This window comes from Amblyomma mixtum, chromosome 1 (genome assembly GCF_055824585.1).
Source record: "Amblyomma mixtum isolate Tamu chromosome 1, ASM5582458v1, whole genome shotgun sequence".
NCBI lineage: Eukaryota > Metazoa > Arthropoda > Arachnida > Ixodida > Ixodidae > Amblyomma > Amblyomma mixtum.
The window spans coordinates 83,554,334-83,578,736 of NC_143012.1; the positions used below are offsets into that span (position 1 = coordinate 83,554,334).

At 47.4% G+C, this 24,403-nt stretch overlaps 2 protein-coding genes across 2 annotated transcripts in view; one reads left to right on the forward strand and one right to left on the reverse strand.

Annotated features, from left to right (window-relative positions):
* The first annotated feature begins 919 nt into the window (after positions 1-919).
* Positions 920-4,319, forward strand: LOC149367008 (endothelin-converting enzyme-like 1). The gene is made up of 2 exons (XM_089572509.1): positions 920-949; positions 2,238-4,319. Exons 1-2 carry the CDS (start codon positions 920-922, stop codon positions 4,317-4,319), a joined length of 2,112 nt encoding a protein of 703 aa, XP_089428635.1.
* Positions 4,320-5,268: 949 nt separating this feature from the next.
* The window catches only part of LOC149367009 (dual specificity protein phosphatase CDC14C-like), a 55,835-nt gene continuing 36,700 nt past the window's right edge, over positions 5,269-24,403 (reverse strand). The window contains exon 12 of the mRNA XM_089553597.1: positions 5,269-13,772. Coding sequence (XP_089409723.1) covers positions 13,733-13,772 — 40 coding nt within the window. The 3' untranslated portion in view covers positions 5,269-13,732. The remainder of the gene's footprint in view (positions 13,773-24,403) is intronic.

Sequence of the window (24,403 nt, forward strand, 5' to 3'; positions counted from 1 at the left end):
ATTAAATTAATTTTGATTCTCATAACAAGAGGAGACTCAGGAAAGGCCTCGGATGAATTTAAATAAAGTGGTATATTTTTAAACATGAACTAATAACCGATCCAGCGCCGTAGTCTGTGCCGTGGAGGCAGAAGAGGAAGAACGTTTCAGTCATTCCGCCTGATTATGATGATGATGATTAAGCCTGAGCACATCATGATCATCACCATCAGTCATTCCACTATTCTACTTCGCCGCCTCACGTTTTTTGTAGAACAGGTGAATGACTTATGATGATGATGATGATTGTGGTAGTTGTGGTGATGATGATTGTTAAGCCTGAGGACATCATCATCAGTCATTCCACTATTCTACTTCGCCGCCTCATGCCTTTTTTCCTGCACAAATACTTCCTTGGCATTCATCGCCGTACCTTGGCCGATCCCCCCGCGTGTATATGTGCCATTTTTACTGAGGGGGAAGAAGTGTGTACCGTGCTGCGCTTCGAACGTGGCGCGTGGTGCAGCCGCCGTTCCGAAAGAGCACACTGATCTACTGGACGGTTCGAAAGCTCTTTCTGGTCATTTTCAGGCGTTCGTAATCGGCTGCGGGTCCAGCACGAAGAAGAGCGATGCTCGGAAGCACCGGTGACGACACCGTGGCTTTCGAGCAGGCCATCGTGGTCGACGTCGAGCCCGACACCTCGTGGGCGAGCAGCAGCAGCGGCAACAACACGGCCAGCACCGCCTCCGAACTGGGCCACCGGGATACGTTGGGCGGCAGTGAATCGCCGTCGAGGCAGCCGAGTTTGCAGCACCTCCGACAGATCGAGCTGCTCGACGTCCGCCAGATGCAGAGGGCTCTGCGGCCAGCGCCTGAGTTCGCGGCCCAAGGTGACGGCGCCGCAGCACACGTCGCAGTGGACATCTCGCCGACGCCAATGGAGCCAGGATCGAGGTCGATGGACCAGGTGAGCACCAGGAAACGATGCCGGGTTGTAGACATTTCCGAATACTCGCTGGGCTTGTGCAGGGCAGCTAATGCGAAGGCAAGATATTCGCTGGTCCTTAAGGGTAACGGGGTGGACTCCAAGAAAAGACTTGCGTATCAGGGGATGCCAGAAGGTTAGATGGGCAGATAATAAGTTTGCGGAGATACGGTGGCTGCAGCTGACAAAGGACAAGTTTAATTGGAGAGATATGAAAGAAGCCTTTGCCCTGCAATGGGCGTCCTCAGGCCGATGACGATGATGATGTCTGCACCTGCAGGAAGCATGCACGATGGAAACCTTAGCGCCGGGTGCAGACCAACGTTACCACAGGTAATCTAGTAACGTTGGGTGCAGAGAGCAGTCCAGCGAGCTATACGGTGACGTCCAGGTTGGAAAGGTTTATATGTAGCGGGATACGCTTAAGCGTGGCTGATCTCTCAAACTAGTCGCAGAAAGGCTTTGAGATCACTGGCGAAGGTACGAGCCACCTATTAGCAAAACATTTTCAGGGTTTGGCATGAGCAGCAGAGCGTACCCCTAAAGAGGAATGTCTGGGGTAGAGCTAGCTACTCCATGTTTACTCCTATATGGGCTAATTCATGTTTACAGCGTAACATGATATGGCGCCGACCTTGCCGGCTTGCTACGTTGTGACCCGCACACCCCTTTCTGCCACTTTGCTATCTTCCCAAGTTTGAACTCATTCTTCAAATAACAGATCAGATGTTAAGAAAGTTTGTCTTTTCCACACACACAGCTTACAGGCTTGATTTTGTTCGTAATTTGTTTTCAAAGCAAGAGAAGTTTTCCTATGTAACCTTTTGTTTAATAGACTGCACATGAAAGGCCATTAACGGAGCTCGCAGAAATTTGTTTAAATAATACTAGTGTTTCTATGAGCATTTTGCGTCTCCTTTGCTGACGCTTCTCCGCCTCTAAGCTCCTTCGTTTAGTGTGCGCGCAGATTAATCAGATTTCATCGTCATCAACCACGATCCCCACAAATAGCTGTCAAGCCTAATTATCGTAACAAGATCACCTTCCTTTCAGCACACATTAATATTTCCTTTTACTATGCCCGGGCGTGAAAAATTGCGTAATGCCCGCGTCTCCAATCTTTTCCCTAGCTGTGGCAAGCGTACTTTGTTACTGTTACAACTTTGCACGTGAACTCCATGCCGCCATAGCGGCAGATGTCAAACTACCGCCCTTCGCCAAATTAACGCGACCGTCTAAATGATGTCGGCATTTTTGTTTGCAATGGCAGGAACGCAACGTGGTCCACGTGGTAATTCACCAGACGAACTGGCGCATCAACCAGAGGTCGAAGGTTGTCGTACTCGTCACAGCCATCTTCTGCACCATCGCTTTGATGCTCTACATGGGGGTGATCCTGTGGATGCGTGTCGGGAAACAAGCTTCGCTGCGCTTTCGCCTTAGGCGATCGACCACAAATCCCGCGAACCTGTCACTCATCTCCGGTTGCTACAAGACTGCTTGCCGAGAGTACACAGCCGCCATTGAATCTTCCAGGAACGTGTCCCAGGATCCCTGCAAGGATTTCTACCGGTATGTCTGCGACGGATGGAAGCACCACCACCGCATGCTGTCCGTCGTCGACGCTGCCGAAGACGCAATGCGCATCCGTGCACTCAACACCATCCAGTGGCAGCCAAGTAATAACAACAGATCGGTCGCTGTAGCGTCGTCGGAGTGGAGCGTCCAGGAAAGAGTGGCCGCTTTGGCAAGGTCTTGCATAGATCTCTCCGAGAGCAGCATCGAAGGCTTGAAAAGGTTCATGGCCGAACGCCACCTGCCATGGCCAAAGACGTCCAGCTGGGACCTGCTCGAGGTTCTGCTCGACCTCTCCGGAAATTGGAACGTGCACCTGTGGTTCCGAGTGACCTTCGAGCTTGCCGCCAGCCGGAGAGGAGAGCCAGTTATGAAGATCAGTCACAGCGCCGCCTTCCTTGCTTGGGTCGCTTCCATGAGGACGTTCGCCCTTCAGGGGGCAGCGGAGACGCGGTCGTTGCGGTACCCGCAGTACGTCCTGAAGATGCTGCGCATCTTCGGCTCTCCCGAGTCGCGGATTGGTGAGGTGCTCACCAGAATCCAGATGATGGACCTGCTCACACTGGAATCACTGGGGCCGGCCCTCACAGAGAGTGAACCGAGAGTTCTGCGGGTTCCAATTCGAAATATGACCAATACCGCGACTCCCGGAATCGCCGCCGGACGCCTGCTGCTGCTACTCAATGAGCACTTCATCTGGGCACGGCGTTTTACGGCGGACGACATCGTACAAGTTGAGGTCCCCAGCCTGCTACGGTCCATTGTTTACCTGCTGGGGCTCAAGCCGGAGACGCAGGAGGCGCTGACCCTCAGCCTGGGCCTCCGTTTGGCGACCGAGCTGGGCTGGATGGCTGACCGGGAAATCGCGGACGCCACGTTGGAGCTGATGGGCCTGCCATCATCAGCGCACAAGCACCGCTGTCTTATGCAGGTGGAAACCGCTTTAGGCGTCGCCTGGCTAAGCCTCTTTTCTAGGCATCGTGGATCGGATGCGCTTGTCCAGAACGTGCGCGATGTCCTCGCTGACGTAGTTGCACGTCACTCCCAAACCACGCTCGAGTTTCGGGTCAAGTGGGACACCACCGTATGGAACAAAGAGAACTATTTGGCCGACGTGCTCGGGGGATCTACTGCCAGGTCGCGCTTTTTCACCTACTGGCTGAACCTGATGAACGCGGCCTGGCGACTAGAGACGGAAGGTCTCGCAAATGTCGTCAAGCCTGGACACCATATATGGAGCTTCCAAGCTCCGCTTTATATTGCCGAAGACTACTTCGTATTCCCCCTCTATCATCCGGACTTGCCTCCGGCCGTCAACTACGGCAGTGCGGGACGCCTCATCGCTGACGAAGTGCTGAGGGGTCTGTTACACAACCAACTTTACAACCAGCAGCTAGAAATCAGTCACAGTGTTGGCTACGACAACGCAAGCGCATCTACATCATCGTTGCCAGAGTTATCTCCCTATCAGTTGGACATCAAGGCACTCTTAGCTGCCCTGAGTGCCCACAGACTTGCCTTTACTCGACGCTCGAAAGGCGACCTCCCGGAAACGCCGAGCCTCGCCGATGACAGGCTGTTCTTCGTTGCCTCCTGCTATGCGCTTTGTTCGGGCGCTGACTACGTGGACGAACTCTATGGAGACGCAAGTCGCCGGTGCAACGCGCCCGTTAGGGTGCTGCCGGAGTTCGCGGCTGCCTTTAAATGCAAAACGCCGGGCCCTGAACAAAGGGATTCGAGACAAGGCTCCCCGTCCCCTTTAGCCGGGCCGGTCTGAATGGATTCGGGACTTCTATTTTGTCCGACATGTGGCAGTTTGATGTGTAGTCATTCCGAGGCACGTTTTGTGCGCACCATAAACCATCTTCGTCGAGTCCGACTAAAAATACTTCGTGTAAAGATGCATGTTTTTTTTTTGTGATTTTGTAATCTGATCTGATTATCAGTTGTATGACTGCGGTGCCGCGTGAAGAGTTCCGCAAACGCGAACTTGGTTTGTTGTAGTAGCCATATGGGCACTGCGAATGTCTGGCCACTCCTCCTCTTTATCCACCAATTTCATGACTTCCATCGGATATGTGTGCATGATACATCTGGAAAAAAAAAATAAAGTGGATCGTGCAGCGAATATAGAAAACTTTCTTGACAAGACAACACACTCAACATCTCGGAACAAGTGATGTTCTCATCTGATTTTGGTAACCAATACCAGTGCTCGTTTCTGACAAACATACCTTAAATGGGAGACTCTGCGGCTGCCACTCAGCGCGATCACTGACTTCGATCAGTACTAGATGCGAAAATGCCCGTCAGCACACATTCAATACCCCGAGAGAGGTGAGGCAAATCAGCAGCCCAATGCCATGGCATAGCCCCGGAGGTAAAAGGCACGACGTATGATTTTACATCCACCAAGACAGGACGGCAAACTTCAGACAGAAAACAACACGCATGTGACGACCTGCTTAACTTCCAAATTCTTTCGTGCTATATAAAGGTAGCTCATGTTTAAGTTAAGGTAGTGATTGACACAAGCAATAAATCAGCGATTAGTGCTAAAAACTTTTGTTCCTATCAGTTTTTTTCTTTCTTCTCCAAGATGCCTTCTACTTTTTCTGTCATGCACATCAACAGAGATGTATGAGAGTGAATGAGCGCTGCCTTGACACTGCAACGAGTGTCTGCGCTCGCAACGGGCAGGAAGAAGCAGACAAGACGCCCGCAGGTTGTGTTATTTAAAAAACTAAAATTTATTACACGCTATAGTTCTAGGACTTGGAATCTAAAATAGTACACTTTTCTGTCGCTCGCCTCCTGTATGCACAATATTACAAGACAAGATGCCTCCATTACAAACATTGTACACGTATACGTACACGCATATATTTATAGTATAGTGAGGAGAATAAAACACGAAAAACCACGTAGCCGCAAAGACAAGCGGCCCAGCTGCGAGCAATGAGTAAGTAGCTTGGCACACAACACAAAAGAGAGGGGAACGGGCGGAGAAGCGAGGTTATCCTCACAAAAGTATTCGTCAACATTCCGCAGACTTCCTACAGACTGTTTCAACAGTCTATTTCACGAGGAATCCAGTGAATGCTAAAGAAAATTTTTGAAGGGTGTAGAAGAGCCTGCATGGCTGCGGGACATTCTTGGCAGGAAGAACACTCCTTTGTAACAGCATGCGCTAAAAGACCCAGCACACAAGCAGACCCGCCATTACTACATGGCGTGCAAGTATTATTACACTCTTGAATGCCACACAAAAAAAAATGTCAATGTTCAACAGCGATCACGATCGCCATTTACTCCCCAGTACTCTTGACTTCATAAACCACTTCCCAGGTCCTCACCTTAGAGCTGATTATAAACGCTTGCCGACTGCTAGCAACAGAAAAGCTCTGAACACTTGGTGCTAATGAAATCAAGAGCAGCTGAGGGTGACGATCCCTGTTGACGGCCAACATACGGGTTTCAAAAAGCCGCGTTCTTTGGACCTTGGACTGCATCCGGCAATAGTTGAACATGACCAGGGAGGCGGGAGATATGGGGAACCTCAAGACATGCTGTTCATCCCGCCTTTCCTACACCAAGAATTACACCTCTTGTGCAAGCCCTCATAGGGGCACAAAACGAAAATAAAAGTGCATGACACAGACACTGGCTTTTTCACACAAGAACACCGGAACGAGCATTAGATGCACTAAAAAAAAAACGAAAAATTCAACAATGAAATAAAAAGGAAAAGACAATTCTCCGTGCCAGAAAACTGAATTCTTGAAGGCGCCTGCTTTCCTATGGTGCTCTGCGTGGATTCATTTGTCATCACTGACATAAGCACCGTGTTAGTGACACAATAGGATAAACAGAATATGTGCGTACATGCCACTAGTGACAAGAAATGGACCTACACAGAGCACTGTTAACACAGGCGAGTGCACTCAAAATGATGGTGACTATGAAATTCACGATAACAGCATGCACACACGACAACAGTTTCGGGAGAAACACTTCTTATAGAGAGAACATCCGCCTCATATCCCCTTCCCCCTCCCTCGCGGATCAGATCAGGCCTCGTCAGAACGCCGTGCCTCTGATGCCCCCCCCCCAGGAAAATCTCAATTCACAAGCAGCACTTTGTGCACTTCCATAATGGCACAATTGAGACTCCCAGCCAACCAATTCATCTGTGCCTTTCCTGTAGTCCAAAAACCACTTAACACCGGTAGACTGAAACAGTATGAAAAGTTGAAGACGAAATTAAAAAAAGAAAGAGGAGACAAGAAGCAAAAAGAGAAATGAGACCAAAATCCTAGAATGTCAGGCACCGGGCACTAAGTGTGGATTATGAACCACTCTAGCAATCGCAGCACACCTTAGCTACTCTATCACACCGGTGCAGAATGTCATTCACCTTTGCCTGCGGCAGAAAAGCACACTTTTTTTGCTTTTATTCAGCTTCTCACACAGTGAAATTACAGTTACAAACTATCTGACCCAAACGTAGTAACTGTAAAATCGTGATTGCTGCACGATTCAGCAAGGTTAAGACATCAGACTATTGAATTCTGCTTGCAATGCTTTGTCCTTTTCCTACAGTTCCATGATCTTTAACTGCCAGGAAGTTTGTGCCTTTCTATCAGTTATGATTAGGCATTAAATCTCAGCTGCATTACAGGTAATCGGTAATACCTTCGACAATGGAGAAGATAGCTACTTATCAGAGGCTTCCACCACCATCCCCTCTTACTACACTACAGATCAGGTGTAGCATTACGTAATAAATATCTATTAAGTCCACCTGCAGGTAAAAGCAAGTGCAGATGTCTTTATGTGACCCAACTGAACCTGCTATCAACTAGCGTAAAACTGCTACAACAACAGGTGATGGCCAATGCAGGACGAGTGATTGGTCTATGTGACAAGAAAGGTCAGATAACAGGTGACGAGCACAAGATACAAAAGTGTTAACCGGATGGGCACGCAATGTTGATGGAATCATCGCATGAGTGATATGTACACATGAGGCAGTCACGACGAGCGACAGTTGAACAAAGAAAGGTAAATCACCGGTCAAATTAAAATGCGCCCTCGTGGTCACGCAGCTACCATCAAAAAACTCAAAAGCCAGTGAGATTTGGTGCCAACATCAAAAAGTGATGAACGCTACTACTGACCCTGTTTCCATACTCCAAGACCACAAAAAAACGGAGCACTGGAGCCTGTGCCACTCACTGTGATAGCAGGCACGGCTTTTGTGAGTGCTGCCCTGCCAACCACCTTGTGCTAGAACTGCCCCAACTACTGTGGCAATACTTCACCAGTACTTGGGGCAGAGCTGTGGCAATACTGCATTATCATTAGTCCATTGTGGGCTGTGCTTTAGCAATACTCAATAGGCATTGGAACTCTCTTGGACATCCCACGGACGTCCTAAACGTCCACAGGATGTCCATGGGATGTTCAGTGCCCACTGGGTACTCTCATGCGGTAAAATCACTGCAGTTACCCCGGCCCTACATGCAAATTTCGGTACAAGGACAGAATTGCCCAAAAATCTGTCTCTGTGTTCCAGCGTCCGAGGAAATGTGTAAAAATGTGACAATGCGACTTGCACTGGCAAGGAACCGTGAGAGCTCATGCCGGCCTCAAAAAAAGTTAGAGGCACTCAGCACAAGTCCTAAAGTGGCTGAGCCGACTCTGTTGTAACAAAACTTTGGCAAGCTGCTGAAGCAGATGCAGCAGCATGCCACAGGTAATGCGATAAACCCTGTACGTTTTCCGTGAATGTGTGCAGAACTATGGATATGTTGCTTCACGGGGTTGACTGTGACCAATAATGCTGACAGAGGGCAAGTCTATCCGCTCTACACAAACCGTCAGCGGGTATGAAACTGCAAATGGGCGCGGTAATGATAAATCCTCTCCAGTAAAAAGGATCACTGCTAAAACAGCAGCTGTGCAAAGAACACGGCTCCTGGCTGAGGCTGGCAATGACAGAATCTCATATTCCTATAGCAGTCATCACTCGACTGACTACATGCCCGCAACCCCGCGATCAACCAACGTTCCAAGCGAATTCATTGCTTTCTATAATAACGAAAAAATCGCTAAATTGAAACGAGCGTGAGAGGCAATCTTCCACCCACTGACTAAACCACTGCAAGTCCCCCACGTAACCAAAGGCAAGGTTCAACAGATTCTGACGAGGCCCGACTGAAGTGAGTGGCCAATCGCAGCATCGCAAAACACTCTGCATTTGCACAAATCACACATTAATCTCTCGATGTAAGCAGGAAAAAAAAAGTGAACGAGGTTACCAGTTTTGTGCTCGCTGCAGCCCAATGGAAACAAACACCACTGCTGTACAGAGACTCGAGACACCAAACATCCAGTTGAAAGGAAAAGGGAGAGCGCCAGAGCCATGGCATGTAACTTTGGCATGAACCGAACAATGCTTTAGCCATCACAGCTGCGCCCTTTGGAGCAGTGTCATCATCGGGGGCGGGGACTGGTTGCGTCTACACAAGCCATGGCTCTCCGCACTTCGCCATGCAGTTTCCCTGGCCCTGCTCTCGCCTTTCCAAGGAACAACACAGACAGCAAGGACATGGTTCACGTACAGTAAGAACAAATGTGCGGGTACGCGGTCAACAAGTGACAGGTCAAAGGCAAAAAGAAAAGAAAAAAATTCCGGAGGCAGGAGTTCTTCAAAAACACCCGACATTACATGAAACCCCGAGTCATCTGTTCCCCGGCAACCTGAGAAGGCGGTTTCTCACTACCGTTAACGGCCAAGCGTTCAGCACGGTGTGTTTGACAACTCCACTGTTTCTCAGAAAACAAAAAGAAATAAATGCAAAGGGCTGCCTTCGCACAGAAATGAACGGGCGGGGGCACTGCGCAGACCCACGTTTGGTTCTCGCCATCATCCAATGCCCCCCAAAAAACAAAGTGGCACCACATTTTGTGCTGTTCAGACACTTGGCCTACGGCGGCAATCCACCACCCCAGGTTGCAGATCAGACAACAATCTCGTTGACAAATGGAGGAAGCGGCCGACAGTGGATAAGGAAGGCATGGTCTTCCGCTGCGGGGACAACAGCGGCACAGTATGCGACAGTCACAATGTGGCCCAGCTGCACCGTGCGCCTGCATCGGGCGCAGTCACACCAACTTACTGTGTAGTCGCAGTGCGGGAACAAAACAAGTGGTGAGTGGCACGTCAATAATCCACAACACTGAATCTTGCTGCATCGTTTCAAGGTGCACAAATTCATCCTGCCATTTCGCAGCCACCCATTCTGCATGGGTGGACAGTAAAAGCGCGTTCACACATGCGAGTCACAAAGGGTAAGCAGCCAGCTGTGATTTTTTTTACCAAAGAGCAGGCCAACAATACCAGTGTTCACACAAGGTTTTGGAGAGGGGGGGGGGGGGGGAACTCAAGTCCGTACCGGCAAATGCCCGTCAAGAAAGGCCCTTTAGCCAATGGCATCGAGCTACTGCAACGCCGCTGCGGTCAACTGCCTTGCACCTGCCATGCCTGCTGGCTTGCACCTGCTAGCAGCCGTGGCAGGTGCAAAGCAGATGACGAGATCCGCAAGTCTTTCAAACTCTTTTCGAAACAACTCGCACATAAAACAGGGATTCAATAGAGCAGAAACCAACCGGTGCAAATGTGTACACTACTGCTGCCAGCAGTGCTCTCAAGCATTACGGTCACTCACGTGTATCTGGTGTAACTGGTGTCAGGGCAATAACTTAATGCTACTGGCTAGAGGGCCTTGCTGCTACTAGCAATGAGAAGTTGGAGATTACTTTTAAGGCACCGCTGATCAGTTTCGTGGTTCCCGACGCAGGGTGACAAGACCGGCGTCGCAACGCTGGAAAACCAAGCAGCGAGTGACCATCCTGCAACTGTCGCTTTTCGACCAATGCGATCGCGACTGCCACGTGACAGTCGCGCAACCTTCGTGACTCCCAAGTGTGAACGCGTCTTAATGGACACGAACACTATGCTCCAAAACGAAGTTTGGGGCACCTTTAATGCAGTTACCGGAAACACCAACCACTCAGGACAGTTTAAAGACAGTGCCCCTCGCTGTCGACAGGCCCACGGCCACAGTGGTGCCATCAAGTGGACAGGTTGTCACTGCCAACTACGAGGACGGGATGGGGGCACCACTCTCGCCAGGTCGATGGGAATGAGGGGTGAATATGGGCGACAAATTCACAGGATGAAGAACCGGGAGAGCGTCGCCAGAAAGACACATTCAGGCAAATGAGAAGTGACGCTGCAGTTTTCCTGTACTTGAATGTGTCTCCGTGCGATGTGAAGATGTCTGATGTAGGCCAACCAGCTTACAAAATGCCACAAGACGCTGGCAGCTGAGCCATCATATCGGTGCAGAGTGCTTGCCGGCGCCCCCTCAAGGCTTACCCGGTGAGATTTCTTTTCGTTGCTGCGGCAACTGACTAATGAAAGTCCATTGGAGTTGTCCGGCAGGACAGTTTGAGACGATGCAGAGACACTGCTTAGAAACAAAACAAGCTCCTTGCCAATGAATTGATTTTTTCTTCAATGTACTTAGCCAGGCCCTGTAGACCAGCTATCATGATCACTGCCACAAAAGTAAGCTAAGCTTTGCGACAAGGCAAGCCATTCATCTCCCTATCAAACCCTTTGCTGCTGGTGGAACTTATCTCCCAGCACAAATGCATAGGTTGCACAGATAATGGCCATTGCCTTCACGACATTCATTGGCTGATTTTGTCTACTGTCTATCCAGCGCCCATCTCTGAGCTGCCTTGCTTAACAGCAGATATGTGTCTCACAACTTTTCACAGCCAGAACTCACAATCAATCAGTAACAAATAAATTTCATGAATTACACCGCCAAAGCAAGGCACAGCTTAATGATCTACTGGCAAGATTCCTGCCACAGCCTATGACGCAACAGCGCATTCATTTCTGATGGGCAAGTTACACTAACGAAGGTCTGGCGCCCACACAGGGTCGAAACCACTGCAAAATCCATTCATGGTTCAACTGGATTTGCAAAGAGGAAATCTGATCATAGCTGTTTAAGCCTCACTAGGAAACACTGGCCAATAGGCTGTGCCGCACAGTGCTGATTTGCGTCATAAACTACCCAAGTAACCAAGAATATCCATGGGATGTCCACTACAACTCTACATATCCACCTACACAGATATTCATACTGGTCGTTTCCATGTTAGCACTATCACTCTGCAGATGTCAAATCTGCATATCCAAGATATTCACTTGTGGACATGTAATCCTTTCAGGATGTCCAATTTAAAACCATAATTACAAACACCTGTATGCTAAAAAAATCCTGATCTGGATGAAGAAAATCAGTGTCCACTAGACTTCCACTGCATATCCACTAACTTCGTGTGGACATCACCGGGATCAAAGTACCAAATAAAAAGCAAAAACTAAGCAAGCCTAAATTAGAGGCCTTTGCAGATCAATGTGTTCAACAGCAATAAGCAGATAAAAATTAGCTTGCAGAAACTATGATTACATTTTGATCAACTGATTCTAATAGAATGCTTAAATTTCACTTCAATTAAGGCTGTTCAAAACGAACAAAGCACAATGCTGTAAAGTGTTCAAATGAGTCTGCTGAACACTTAGAGCATATGTTGACTGTGCCAAAAATTCATAAAAGCAATGGCACATGCAAATTATAATGCCATTTGTGCACATCGGTGGGCTACTAGTTTTGCCACTGGAATAAAGAAAGAACACTTCAGAAACACACCGGAGATCCAAGTTCCTACCCTTAGACTCCCCTATAGTCGTCCACTAAACTTTTTGTGGATATTTAGGGACATCCCATGAATATCCAGAAGGTATGAAAGGGCGTCTGGATGTCCCATAAATATGTATGGCTACTTGGGTACAGCTCCTGCTGTCCAATGCACACCAAAGTCTTTGCACACATTAACCCTGCTTTACGTTTCATCTAAAACAGAAATAGAGACAACAGAGGCAGAGTGTCTGACCCTTGTGGCACAGCCTCAGGCCTCTGTCAACTCGAGGCTCACGTCATCACACGAGCTCAGACTAAAGGTGCATCACCTCAAGGTCTATCTCAACCCGAACTTTCAAATGCTTAAAGCCCACTGTAAGTGTACGGGGCTTTCAACATTTGAAAGATGCCGTATAGTTTGAAAGGTGCATCTGGGACTGGTCACTGTGCGTCAAAGCGACAGTTCTGTGCGCAACAGGCATGAAATCCATGTCAAAAATATTTTAACCTTACTATGCTGCCAAAAGATGACAGAGCAAGAAATGCAGCATTCAAGCGAGGAGAACGTGTTACGGCTGCATGCTTCCAGAGAGATCAGCAGGTGTGTTCTGGCAAACTTAAAATGAAAGCACCGGTACGAGCACAAGACTCGAAATTTGTCAGAACAGTCTCCTCACGCAGAAGCGTAAGTTACCACCTCTTAGGTTAGGCTGAAGTAACGCCTAGCTCAAAGGTCTTCAGGCCACAAAGTTTGCTTCTGAGCTGTACAGTGCAGCTCTCACGGCATGCCCTAAAGACCGAAATCGCTTTTAAAGCCGAGAACAAAGATTCTCCTCACCTGACGGAAATTTAGAGCTTGACGGGCATCGTAGACGCTCCACTGCACCACGCAGCTGAAAAAGCAAACCCTGCGGCTTCAAGGCTTTTGAGCCAAGGCTGCACACGTTGCCGCAGCAATAAAAACCGGGGGGAAAACCTCTCCCAGTGGCTCAAATGCCTGCCCGTGTGGCAAACACAGCATCCGCTCGACTCCCAGCCGAGGTTAAGCACACGACTCTGGTGGGTTCTACAGGGAAGGAGTCAGCTGGAACAATGTCCGCTCAGGTAATCGGCCCACTATCGGAAATCAATGGTATCACCGGGCTTCGCCAATAGATTTCCAATATCGTGCCGATTAACTGTGCTGCTGGGGCTGGTTGGAACAACGTCCGCTCATCGCCACCCTGCTGCCGAGTGGGCCATTCTCCCCGCCTGGATGTGGAGGAGAGAGGAGGAAAGAAGGGTGGGGTCAGCGGCAGGTGGCTGGTGGGGGGCATCTCTTGGGCCTCTTCCGGGGGGAGCGCCTGCTAGGGGGGCCGGGGGGCGCCTCCGTTGCCGCCCTCCGGAGGGCCGGCCCCCCTCGTCACCTGGGCATGCTGCCCGACGCCTGGCGGCCTGCAACACTGCAACAGAGCCATCCGCAAGGAACATAAGCTCAACATCAATGTTGCCAAGCTGGGACACGTCTGACATGCTGTTTTAAACAAGACCTACTGAAACCCCGCAACGGTGGCTCAGTGGTTACGGCGCTCGGCTGCTGACCCGAAAGACGCGGGTTCGATCCGGCTGCGGCGGCTGAATTTGGATGAGGGCAAAATTCTAGAGGCCCGTGTGCTGTGCGATGTCAGTGCACGTTAAAGAACCCAAGGTGGTCGAAATTTCCGGAGCCCTCCACTACGGCATCTCTCATAGCCTGAGTCGCTTTGGGACGTTAAACCCCAATAAATCAAATCAAATCAAGACCTAGTGAAGCACAGACCTGCGCAATAGCGCTGTGCCAGCGCGCATGTTCTAGTTCATGCCTTTTGCCACCAGGATAGAAACATTACAGGCGGTGTGGCGCTAATATATACCTGTTGAGAAAATGGCCTTTGCTTAAACAGGGCAGTTTTATCGTTAATCCACATAATTATTATCATAAATTTATCTATGCTAGGCACGGTGGTGCTGCTGAAAAGAAAGCAGCCAAAAAGGAAAACGCTTTTTATACTCTTCATGGACACAAAAAGTCGTTATTAAGGCTATTTTCACTGCTGACGTTAAGATAGCAGAGAAAGACAAAATAGACGTATTAAATAGCATGCATGAAACGGCAGACGATGATGATGATCATAGCAAGACGAACAGGGCAACCAAGCGCCCTCAACGGCCAAAAAGCCTACGAAAGTTGGTGCACGCTGCTCCACAGGACTTCGTCATCTGTGCAGGTCTGTAGTTCAGTAGGTCTTGGTTTTAAAGCACCACAGGCAACAAATCTTGGTTGCATGTTCTTTCTTAGTAATGATACACAAGACATTAGTAAACATAAAATGTAACCTAAGTAAGCAATTTATAATAAGGGAGTAATTACATGTTAGCGTCCACCCAAGTGCAGCCATGCGGCTATAAAAGAAAGCTAATAAGTAATTACTTCCTTATTACATATCTGCTCCACCTTGAAGGATTCCCCTAAACATTGGGCTAAATAATTTATGATCAAATATTCATTTTTCAAGCTATTACCACTTTCAACAGCCGAACAGGGACTATGATGTCAATTCAGTTCAGGGTATCGGCCATTTCTTCAATGTTACTGCAAATCTTGGTGTAGGCTGGTGTAAGAGTTGCAGTGAATTAAAATGACCAACGAGCAATTATATCGCATTTTTTTATCATGTGATACAAACTAAATTTTGATGTCATAGCCACCATTTCACTCTTTAAGCCAAAATCAAACCGATAAAAGAGTAGAAATTCAGTTACAAATAATTTACCACGGTGAGGTGAATTTCACATGGTGATTAATGTATAATAGTCCTATGCATCGCTTCAAACAAGAAAACATGTTGCCAAAATGTCTGTTACCTGTTAATAATGCAACCAAAACTCAATAATCTGAGCTCAAAGAATACCAAAATTCATTCAAATTAAGTGGAAATTAGGATACTCTCAATAACTTAAACTGAAAGAATGCCAAAGATTCATTCGCATTATGCAGAAATAAGGAGTGTGTATTCAAAATTTAGAATATGAATCTAATGTGTTTGTTATTCACTTCATATTCCATCTGAGAAATTGATATTCGGGAATTTTTGAATATTCAAAAATTTCCCAATATTCGGAGGCGATCGAATACTATGCCGACTTTCATAAATCCGAACTGTGGCAAGACCACAATATATGGGCAAATTATTTGAAGATCGAGTTTAAAGTGCCGACAAAAGAGTACAAAGTCGTTCACTTCGCTTTCTTTTCTGCCGTTTATCGCAAGGGCCAATTACATCCAGACGCTGCTAGGCTTGGACCTTGCGCGATATCCCGCACATGGGCTTTTCCATCACACGCGATCAGAACAAGATGGCCGACCACCTGTTTCAAACAATCCCGATGCAAAAGCATGTGGTTTGTCTATTTGACTCCATACACTTAACACCCACACCCACCACGGCACTTGTCTATGTCACCGATACAACTCCTCTAGCGTGAGCTCTGCCGTACCATTTTGGTCAACTATGACAAGCGGAAACCCCGCATGGAGCTCCAGAAAATCCCGCCTTCTGCTGCACTGTAGCTGAGCACCTCTGATATATGCATAATGGCAGACATGACAACGACAGGATGAGCCCTCTTACTAGGCCCAGAAATAGCCTGGACTTTCATTTCTGAGCTGGGAGTATCGCTTTCTGAGCTTCGCCGCCAGCCCTCGCGTTCCACCATCGTCCAAACTCAGCTGCATGCCGCTTTTGGGGGCCAAATGGCACATCGCTGGTCATTTCCTTTAATGTGATCGCATTAGGAGGGCCCTGAAGGTGAAAACACTCTGGCAGCGTTCACATCTATATGAAGCCTCCACCTCTCAGGTGGTGTTTGGGAGGATTTCCCTCTTTCCACCTGCCACCTATCAACCATTCCCCTCTCCACCTACAGGACAGAGGAGAGAGGCTCAGGACAAAGATTGTCTCAGAAGAAATAAAAATTACTAAGAACAAAAAAGCTCCGACAACAGCATGCCTACATACAAAATAGACAGCCTCCCAAAGAACTGTGCAAAAGTGAAGCTTGCGGGAGCTATTCCTCCTCCCATTGCTTGGGAAGAGCAACCTGGGTGTCACAAGCCCCATCTCCAATGGACATCAAAACTCCCATGTACATTCTGCAGACGTCCGAGGGACGTCCAAGAGTGCCCATTGGGCATCAGTCGCTGTGTTTGAAACATCCACCTGCAGGGGGCACTGGCGCATCGCTTAACCACTACACTACTGCATTAGGAGTGGTGTAAGGATTCGAAGCAATCTAACAATGTGACATGTTTTCCATAGTTGTGTAGTCGGAATTTGAATAGAATCAGAGTTGGAATAGATCTGGGGGTGAAAGATGAAGGACTCAGAATTGGAAGAGAATCAGAATTGAAGCACAGAACCAGTAGTGACGTGATTGGTGAGGAAAAGAAGAATGCACATTTTCCCCAAGCCAATCCAGTTGATCACTCCTAAATTTTTTCTCCTTTTCAAAAGCAGTCTCACTGTTCCGATGCAAAGAGGCACAGCCCTACTTACGTTTGCTTTGTTCTTCCACCTTACCGAAACTACGTGCTCATCACGGCACTTTAAGCTGTTTATGCAATGGTGGTCGCCTCACAAGGTTGGACCACATTTTTCACATTTTTTAGTTGCTTTTTTTTCTTTTTCTCTAGGGGAGGAAAGGGCAGTAGAATGTTAATAATGCAGCCTTCAGATAATCAGAGAATATTGCTCAGCCCCTTCAAGTTCAAATTACTGAAAACGCAATGGCCACTCAGGGCCTTTTGGGTGCATTAATAACTAAATTTTACTAGCCATCATGCGTTATCTTCCCAGCTGCGCCAATTCATGGACCTCATTTTGGTACAAGTTTTACGTGATCACATCACAGGTTGCGTTCTGTTATGCTGTATGATAAAGCAGGATACATCCTGTGCAAGTGCATCCTGTGCATTTTTTTTTGTACAGCATTGAGTATAGATAACTTTAATTGCAAAGTCCATAAACTATCTTTAAAATAGTAAATGCAACGTTTGCATATCTTTTTCTGATATTTTTTGTGCTGGACAAATATTCTATTTGACATTTGAATGCATTTTTCTGTCATATTTGCATTCAATTCATACCGTAAAATTTCAACATTCTCAAGCCCCTAGCAAAGATTAATATAGCAGAGCCTTTCTGACACACTTGATACCAAATGGCCCAAACAATTACTTCGAATAAACTGGCAGTTCAAGTTAAGCGAATGGCATAAACGAGACTCAACTGTAATAATAAAAGGCTGCACCTGAATCATGCTATGAGGAAAAGAATGGAAGGCATTACAGGAAATAGGTCCTGCGACCTCAACCGAACACCATGAAAACTGATCCCCTGCAGCAAATTTCAGCCAGTCGCTTGTACTGCCCAAATGATCAACTTAACAGTCAGGCCTGCATAACATGCAAGAAAGGAGCAAACAAGGGAAGGGGAATGAGAGGCTCGTTATAAATATGAGAGAAGCCAACAGCCACAGAGACCAAGGAGCAGAGGGGATTTTTTTTTAAATTTATTTATTTATTTATTTTGTGGTGTTGATCAAGTAAGAATATTAATGAATATGTTGTCGCTTAAGGCTAATTGATTAGAAAAGCAGAAGAAAAAACAACCACATGCCGCCGGTGGGATCCGAACCCACGACCTCCGAATTACGCGTCCGGTGCTCTACCTCTGAGCTACAGCGACGGCTGTCAAACCTTCTGCTTTCGGGGGTATTTATGTTTACAAATAACCTAAACTTGAAAGTGTTCATCAGCGCCACCCACGTTCGGAAGCGGCAGACGTGGAACGTCCCGAGTTACCGCTGGTGTGACGTAGAACGCCATCGAACGGCGAGGGTGGAAGCTCTGTGTGAACCCTCTTATGCTTCCTATGGCGTCAAGGCTGCCAGAACCGAGGCCCTCGCTAAGCAATTAAGCAAACAAGGGAAGGGGAATGAGGGGCTCGTTATAAATATGAGAGAAGCCAACAGCCACAGAGACCAAGGAGCAGAGGGGATTTTTTTTTTTAATAAGAGGGTTCACACAGAGCTTCCACCCTCGCCGTTCGATGGCGTTCTACATCACACCAGCGGTAACTCAGGACGTTCCACGTCTGCCGCTTCCGAACGTGGGTGGCGCTGATGAACACTCTCAAGTTTAGGTTATTTGTAAACATAAATACCCCCGAAAGCAGAAGGTTTGACAGCCGTCGCTGTAGCTCAGAGGTAGAGCACCGGACGCGTAATTCGGAGGTCGTGGGTTCGGATCCCACCGGCGGCATGTGGTTGTTTTTTCTTCTGCTTTTCTAATCAATTAGCCTTAAGCGACAACATATTCATTAATATTCTTACTTGATCAACACCACAAAATAAATAAATAAATTTAAAAAAATCCCCTCTGCTCCTTGGTCTCTGTGGCTGTTGGCTTCTCTCATGCAAGAAAGGAGGCACTTTAGGACCCAAACAGTTAGCGGCCGGAAAAATACTATCTCAAAATGTATCCAATGATTTTACTTCAGCTACATCTTTTACGTTGTACAGTTACGTCAGCTAAATACAAAGACTGCTAGTGTCAGACAACCAGTGCTCCCAACAGGAGTAGTTCGCAAATTTGTGTAAGAATATTCTTACTCTGGCTGCGAGAAATCAAAGCACGTGTGGTAGTTCTATGTTTCCTCTATTAGGCCACGCCATCATCTTAAAGTCTCCAATATGCCCTAGAGCTACTGTCCGCAGCTCATCATCATCATCATCAGCCTGACTACGCCCACTGCAGGGCAAAGGCCTCTCCCAGGTCTCTCCAATTAACCCTGTCCTTTGCCAGCTACGGCCACCCTATGCCCACAGACCTGCTAATTCCACCAAGCTTAATAGCTTAGTACATGCCTTAGACTTGCCTACAGTGAGAGAGATGACACATACAGTAGAACCCCGTTCATACGTTTTTCACCGGACAGGGAAAAAAAAACGTAACAGCCGGGAAAACGCAACAGTGAGGAAAGCACCGAAAATTAATGAAAACAGTGCAGCTTTGACTTGAAACAATTTATTTCCGCAAATTGACCCTAGGACTTTAAAAAATCGAGAATGGTGGATTGCAGTTTCTTTCGCTCACTGGAAAGAACAACGCGTTTCTTAATAGCCAAGGCCGCATTGCTGTCAGCGTCGCTTTGCGGTGCGGCCACACCGCACGCAGCAGTGCTGTGCAGTTCACGCGCTCACTGCAGTCCACGCTGAAGCGACGTTGTGCACAGCGTCAAGCACTGAAATGTTCGTAGGCTGCTCGCCGCGCTGCTCCGCGTAAGCCACCCTGACTGCCTGTCGACTGCGTTTAGTACGTCCAGCTTTTCCTCAAGGGGAAGCCCCTTCCGCTTACTCAACGCTATCACGCCATCAAAGCACGATAAAGATGTTGTTGCAACTGAGAGAAGGATGAAAAGGAAATTGCACGGGCCTGCTGACTGGCTCCAGCCGAGCCACCACCGCTGTCACTTGCAGATAGAGGAGAGTTAAAAGATAAAAAGAAAGAGTGAAAGAAAAGAAAAGACGCGCGTCACAACAACTGCCTCCCCCGAAGCGGACGCTGGCTGAGAAAAACTGATAAGCGACCGCAGCCGCGCGCCTCCTCGCGCGCCTCCTCGTCACCACCTCCCACGATAAAGATCGCGGCGTTCGGCGTGCGAGGCAGATAGCCATCTAGTGGCGGCCTCTCCAACTCGCGTGCGGCTTCTTGCAACCAGTTCCGTAGCCAAGCCTGGCCAAGACTAGTCAAAAAATCAAAATGGCGGTTGGCGCGCATTGCCCGGGCGGGTTCGGGGAGCCCGGTTGCGACGTATCATGCGGGATCGTTTCCTCGGCTACGACGTAACAGCGGGGTTCCCAATACATTGGATCCTATGGAAGCTATGCCGGGACCCGAAGAAAACGACGTAACAGCCGGGAAAACGCAGCAGTGAGGAACGTAACAGCAGGGTTCTACTGTACTTTGTCTGCCTCCTTTGTTCCGTCACTATGCTCTCGCCTCATTTTCGACACGGCTACGACTCAGCACAACAGTATAGCGACATTAACGGCAGATCTACATCAAGTATGTCTGAGATACTCCGTGGCAAAGTTTTAGAATACAAATCACCAAGAACTGAAAAAGAGCACCCCAACTGTGAATCTATATCCGAGCTTTCCTAAACATCCTAGCAAAGTCCACGAGTGCTTGCACAAACATATTCAAATATCTTTTTTGTGTGTCTTATGCCCTTCATTCTGTGTCTTTCAGGCGACTGTTAGCAATCTCATTTTCGCTGTTTTTTTTTTAATACCGTACTTACTCATGCAATGAACCCACTCACATAATGAACCTACCGTTCACTTCTGTCAGTTGATAATTTACCTTTTTTTTTTAACCTCGCCCCCAAAAAATGCATACCTGACTTTCAGGGCCGTTATTCAGCATGTTCGCGTTATCTCAATGCGAATGATCGGCGCCATCAACTACAGTCAAGCCCGCTTATAACAATATTCAAGTGCCATGGAAATACCATTGTTATATCCAATAATTGTTATAACAGGGTTGTGCTGAAAAAAAGAAAAGATGACAAACTTCACCGCATTTATTGGCAGTAAATACCCGGAGGGGTTTGATTGTTCTAATGCCTGTAAAAGCTCGTTAATTTGAACTTCAGGGAATCGGAACAATGTTCACCGTTCACCGATGACCAAAGCACCGCCATCACTGCGCCACTGGGAGCTTCGCGCACCTCCACGTCACAGGAATCAAGCCGTCTTTCCGGAAGATATTCTTATGGGAAATTCAAGAAGCATGCAGAACTAAGGGTGCAGTGACAGCTGACAAGAGAAAGACCGTGCTGGCTGCATGCGTGCGCACTGCACCGACTGATTGGGGGTACGCACAATGCGCGTAGCCAATGCAGCAATGCAGCAGCTCTCTTGAGGCGATGACGCCTGCCTCTTTTGCTTTCGTGGCGTTGCTGCGCCAGCTTAGTCCATTGGTCGGCCCCACACATGCACGCTTTTGTGTTGTAAGCATGGTTTTGCTGGTGTGGTTGTAGCATTCCCTTCTTTTTTTTCTATAACGGTTGACGCTCAATTACCAGATTTAATTGTTATAACCAATAATGTGCCTTGACAGCATTGCTATAAGCAGTTTATTTTACTATAGAACATGTGGCAAAGCTGATGGTGCCATGACTGACCATTGTTATATCCAATATATTGTTATAACCAGTATTGTTATAAGTGGGCTTGACTGTATCACAAAGTCGTCCGATCGCGCTGTGATACCGCAAAAATCTTTGAAACAAATGATGCTATGATGCTAAACACCGGTTTCATGAACATAAGTGGCGCGGAAACGCAACTTGTCAACCGCAAACTTTTGTAGATCGATGGACGAGTGGGCAGGCGTATGACATGAAATTTTGGCTCATATCAGTCAAAATTCATAAATTTACAGAAATTTTAACAATTATATCGCAAGTCGAAATTTTTTTTCCTGCACAATGAACCCTCTCCTCAAATTGATGTCAACTTCTCTGGAAAAGAACTGAGTTCATTAACCCTTTCACTGCCAGGTTTTTTTACTCACATCTGCACACACCCTGCCGGGTTTTTTTCGCATGTTAGTTTCCTGGAAATTTTTTGCTAGTAACGCACTAAAATGCTCTGCAGGACATGTAGACATGTTTATTCCGGATAATCTTATAGATATTAGTTGTACTGAATCAAATCTTCCAGCACCAATCTGGCCTGTCGGATTTCCTCTTCTTACGCGGATTTTTCGGTGGCAGGGGGACTTCATCGCTGTCATTGGACTCCGAATTCACAAGCAATTTTGAATTTCTTCGTCCGTCAAAGCGTGGACGAGTGTGGCACATAGCCTCATGGCTGCTGTGCGCAGACCAAAACGAAGTGACTCGGATGTGGAAACATGCGCGCCATCTGTTGTTTAAAATTTACCCTACAAGATCTATGAATTTACAGAGTCTCTCCATAGATGGCGCTACATGTTGGCATCGTTTTTTTTTACACGAGTATTATAGGGAGCGGCAGGGGGTGAGTTAAAAAGCCAGAACGAGTTAACTCGGGAGAGGCAGGGGGTGTGCATATGTGGTAGCCCGAGTTATCTCGGGAGTGGCAGATTAAGGGTTAAGCAAGTAAATACAACAGTCCTCACTGATCTCACTTCTGTGCACACAAATGCTTTCAAGAACCTTTGGGCTGAGTCAAAGAAGAAAAAAGATCTAAGTTTACTGGCTGCCAAGGTGTTGAAGATGATGAGAAGGAAAGCCTTAACAAGAGGGATGCCAACAATTCCAGTCTGCTCTTCTCACAAGCTGAAATACATGCAAGCACCAGGCATGCTGGGATACAACAGAGAGAGGGAGCGCCTATTTCGTGCTCCACATCTGGGTGACTGGTGTAAGTTAGTGGCCTGAGGCTGCCATCATGAAAACTAGGAAGAGAGACATCGAGCTTTTGAAGGTGCACTGAAGAGGAATCTGAACTCGTCTTTTTGCCACGGGAACTCGACCTACATGTTCCTAGCATTCTTAGAAACTGCGACTTATTGCCCTGCGTGGCCGATTTCCCTAATTAAATCGAATTAACGACCGGCTCCCGCCTTTTTTTTTTAATTCTCCCTCGTACGGTGGGCAGAGTTGACCAACGAGTGGAGTGCCTTTCAGCCAGCTCCGTGGAGGCTTTGCTTTCGCTTCATTTTGTTTTTTAGGTTTCCGTGAATAAATAGTTTCATTCGCAGATAATATAGCCGCAGAATAAGCCCGCAGAAATAAAAATATGCGCGGACTATTTGCTGCTACGGACTACTATGTATTACTCCGCCGATGGCAGAGCGGCAAGCCGCGGGGGACTGGGTGAAAGGCGCTCCACGCGTCGGTCGACTCCGCCCACCGTACGAGGGAGAATTAAAGAAATAAAGGCGAGAGCCGGACGTTAATTCGATTTAATTTGGGAAATCGGCCACACAAGGCAATAAATCGAAGTTTCTAAGAATGCTCGGAACGTGTAGATTGAGTTTCCGCAGCAAAAAGACGAGTTCAGATTCCTCTTCAGTGCACCTTTAAGACACACAAAGTGGCCAGGATGATATATTGTGTTTACAATGCAAAGATCGCCATGCAAACAGCACAAAGGAACACAACAATGCTGTTCCGATCTACTTGTTTATTTGCTTGCTTATTAATATAGTAAAATCTCATTAACTCGAAGTAATAAAAACGGTAAGATAAACGAAGTTTTGAGATATGCGGAGAAAAATGCCACGACAATGTGTAACACGTTTGCGGCAAGCATGCTTTGGCAAGCTTTTGCTGAAATAAAAGCAATTCTAAGATTTACTTTGCCCCATTCCACTACCATCGCATAAACAGAGCATGGCTTTCACATGCATAGTTCTTGAATGACCACCATACTAACCATGGCTTCTAATATCAAGCATATCAACTCATCGAAGAACAAAACCAAGTTGCTACATGGTTCTCGAATCACAACACTAAATTTATGCATTTGCTGCCAGCAAAGCACACTAAAACTTTCCTACCTTTCTCCCTGCCTGCCATCTCTGATCGGAGAAAGCTGTGGCGAAGCACCACCGCCAGTTCTTGAAGTTTTTTTAACATAACCCAGACTGCAGTAAGACACCAAGCTAAGCTGCACTGAAGACATTACTAAGCTGATTACCAGTGTTGAAAGTCCGCTACACAACGTAAACAGCTTTTCAATGCGTGAAAACTCCACACTATGCACCAATCGCGACTTTCATTCACTGGGAAGTGTACGGTTTAAAAAGCTGCAGCCATAAACTTAATATGTCGTTGAGTACATTACCGCTGCTTAAACTAGGCGTTTTATGTAATGTGCATTCACAGAGAAGAGATTCCAATAAACCTTGACAGCAACTGTTTGACGGAATCGCCACTAGGTTGACACGCAACTTCATTATGTCACCCAAGGAGCTGCCCACTTTTGTGGAGGCCTG

Bases quoted from the DNA above. Each gene is read 5' to 3' on its own strand.
- LOC149367008 (XM_089572509.1), top strand. From the start codon at position 920: ATGGAGCCAGGATCGAGGTCGATGGACCAG. The intron at 950-2,237 runs GTGAGCACCAGG...TTGCAATGGCAG, and splicing joins GATCGAGGTCGATGGACCAG to GAACGCAACGTGGTCCACGT.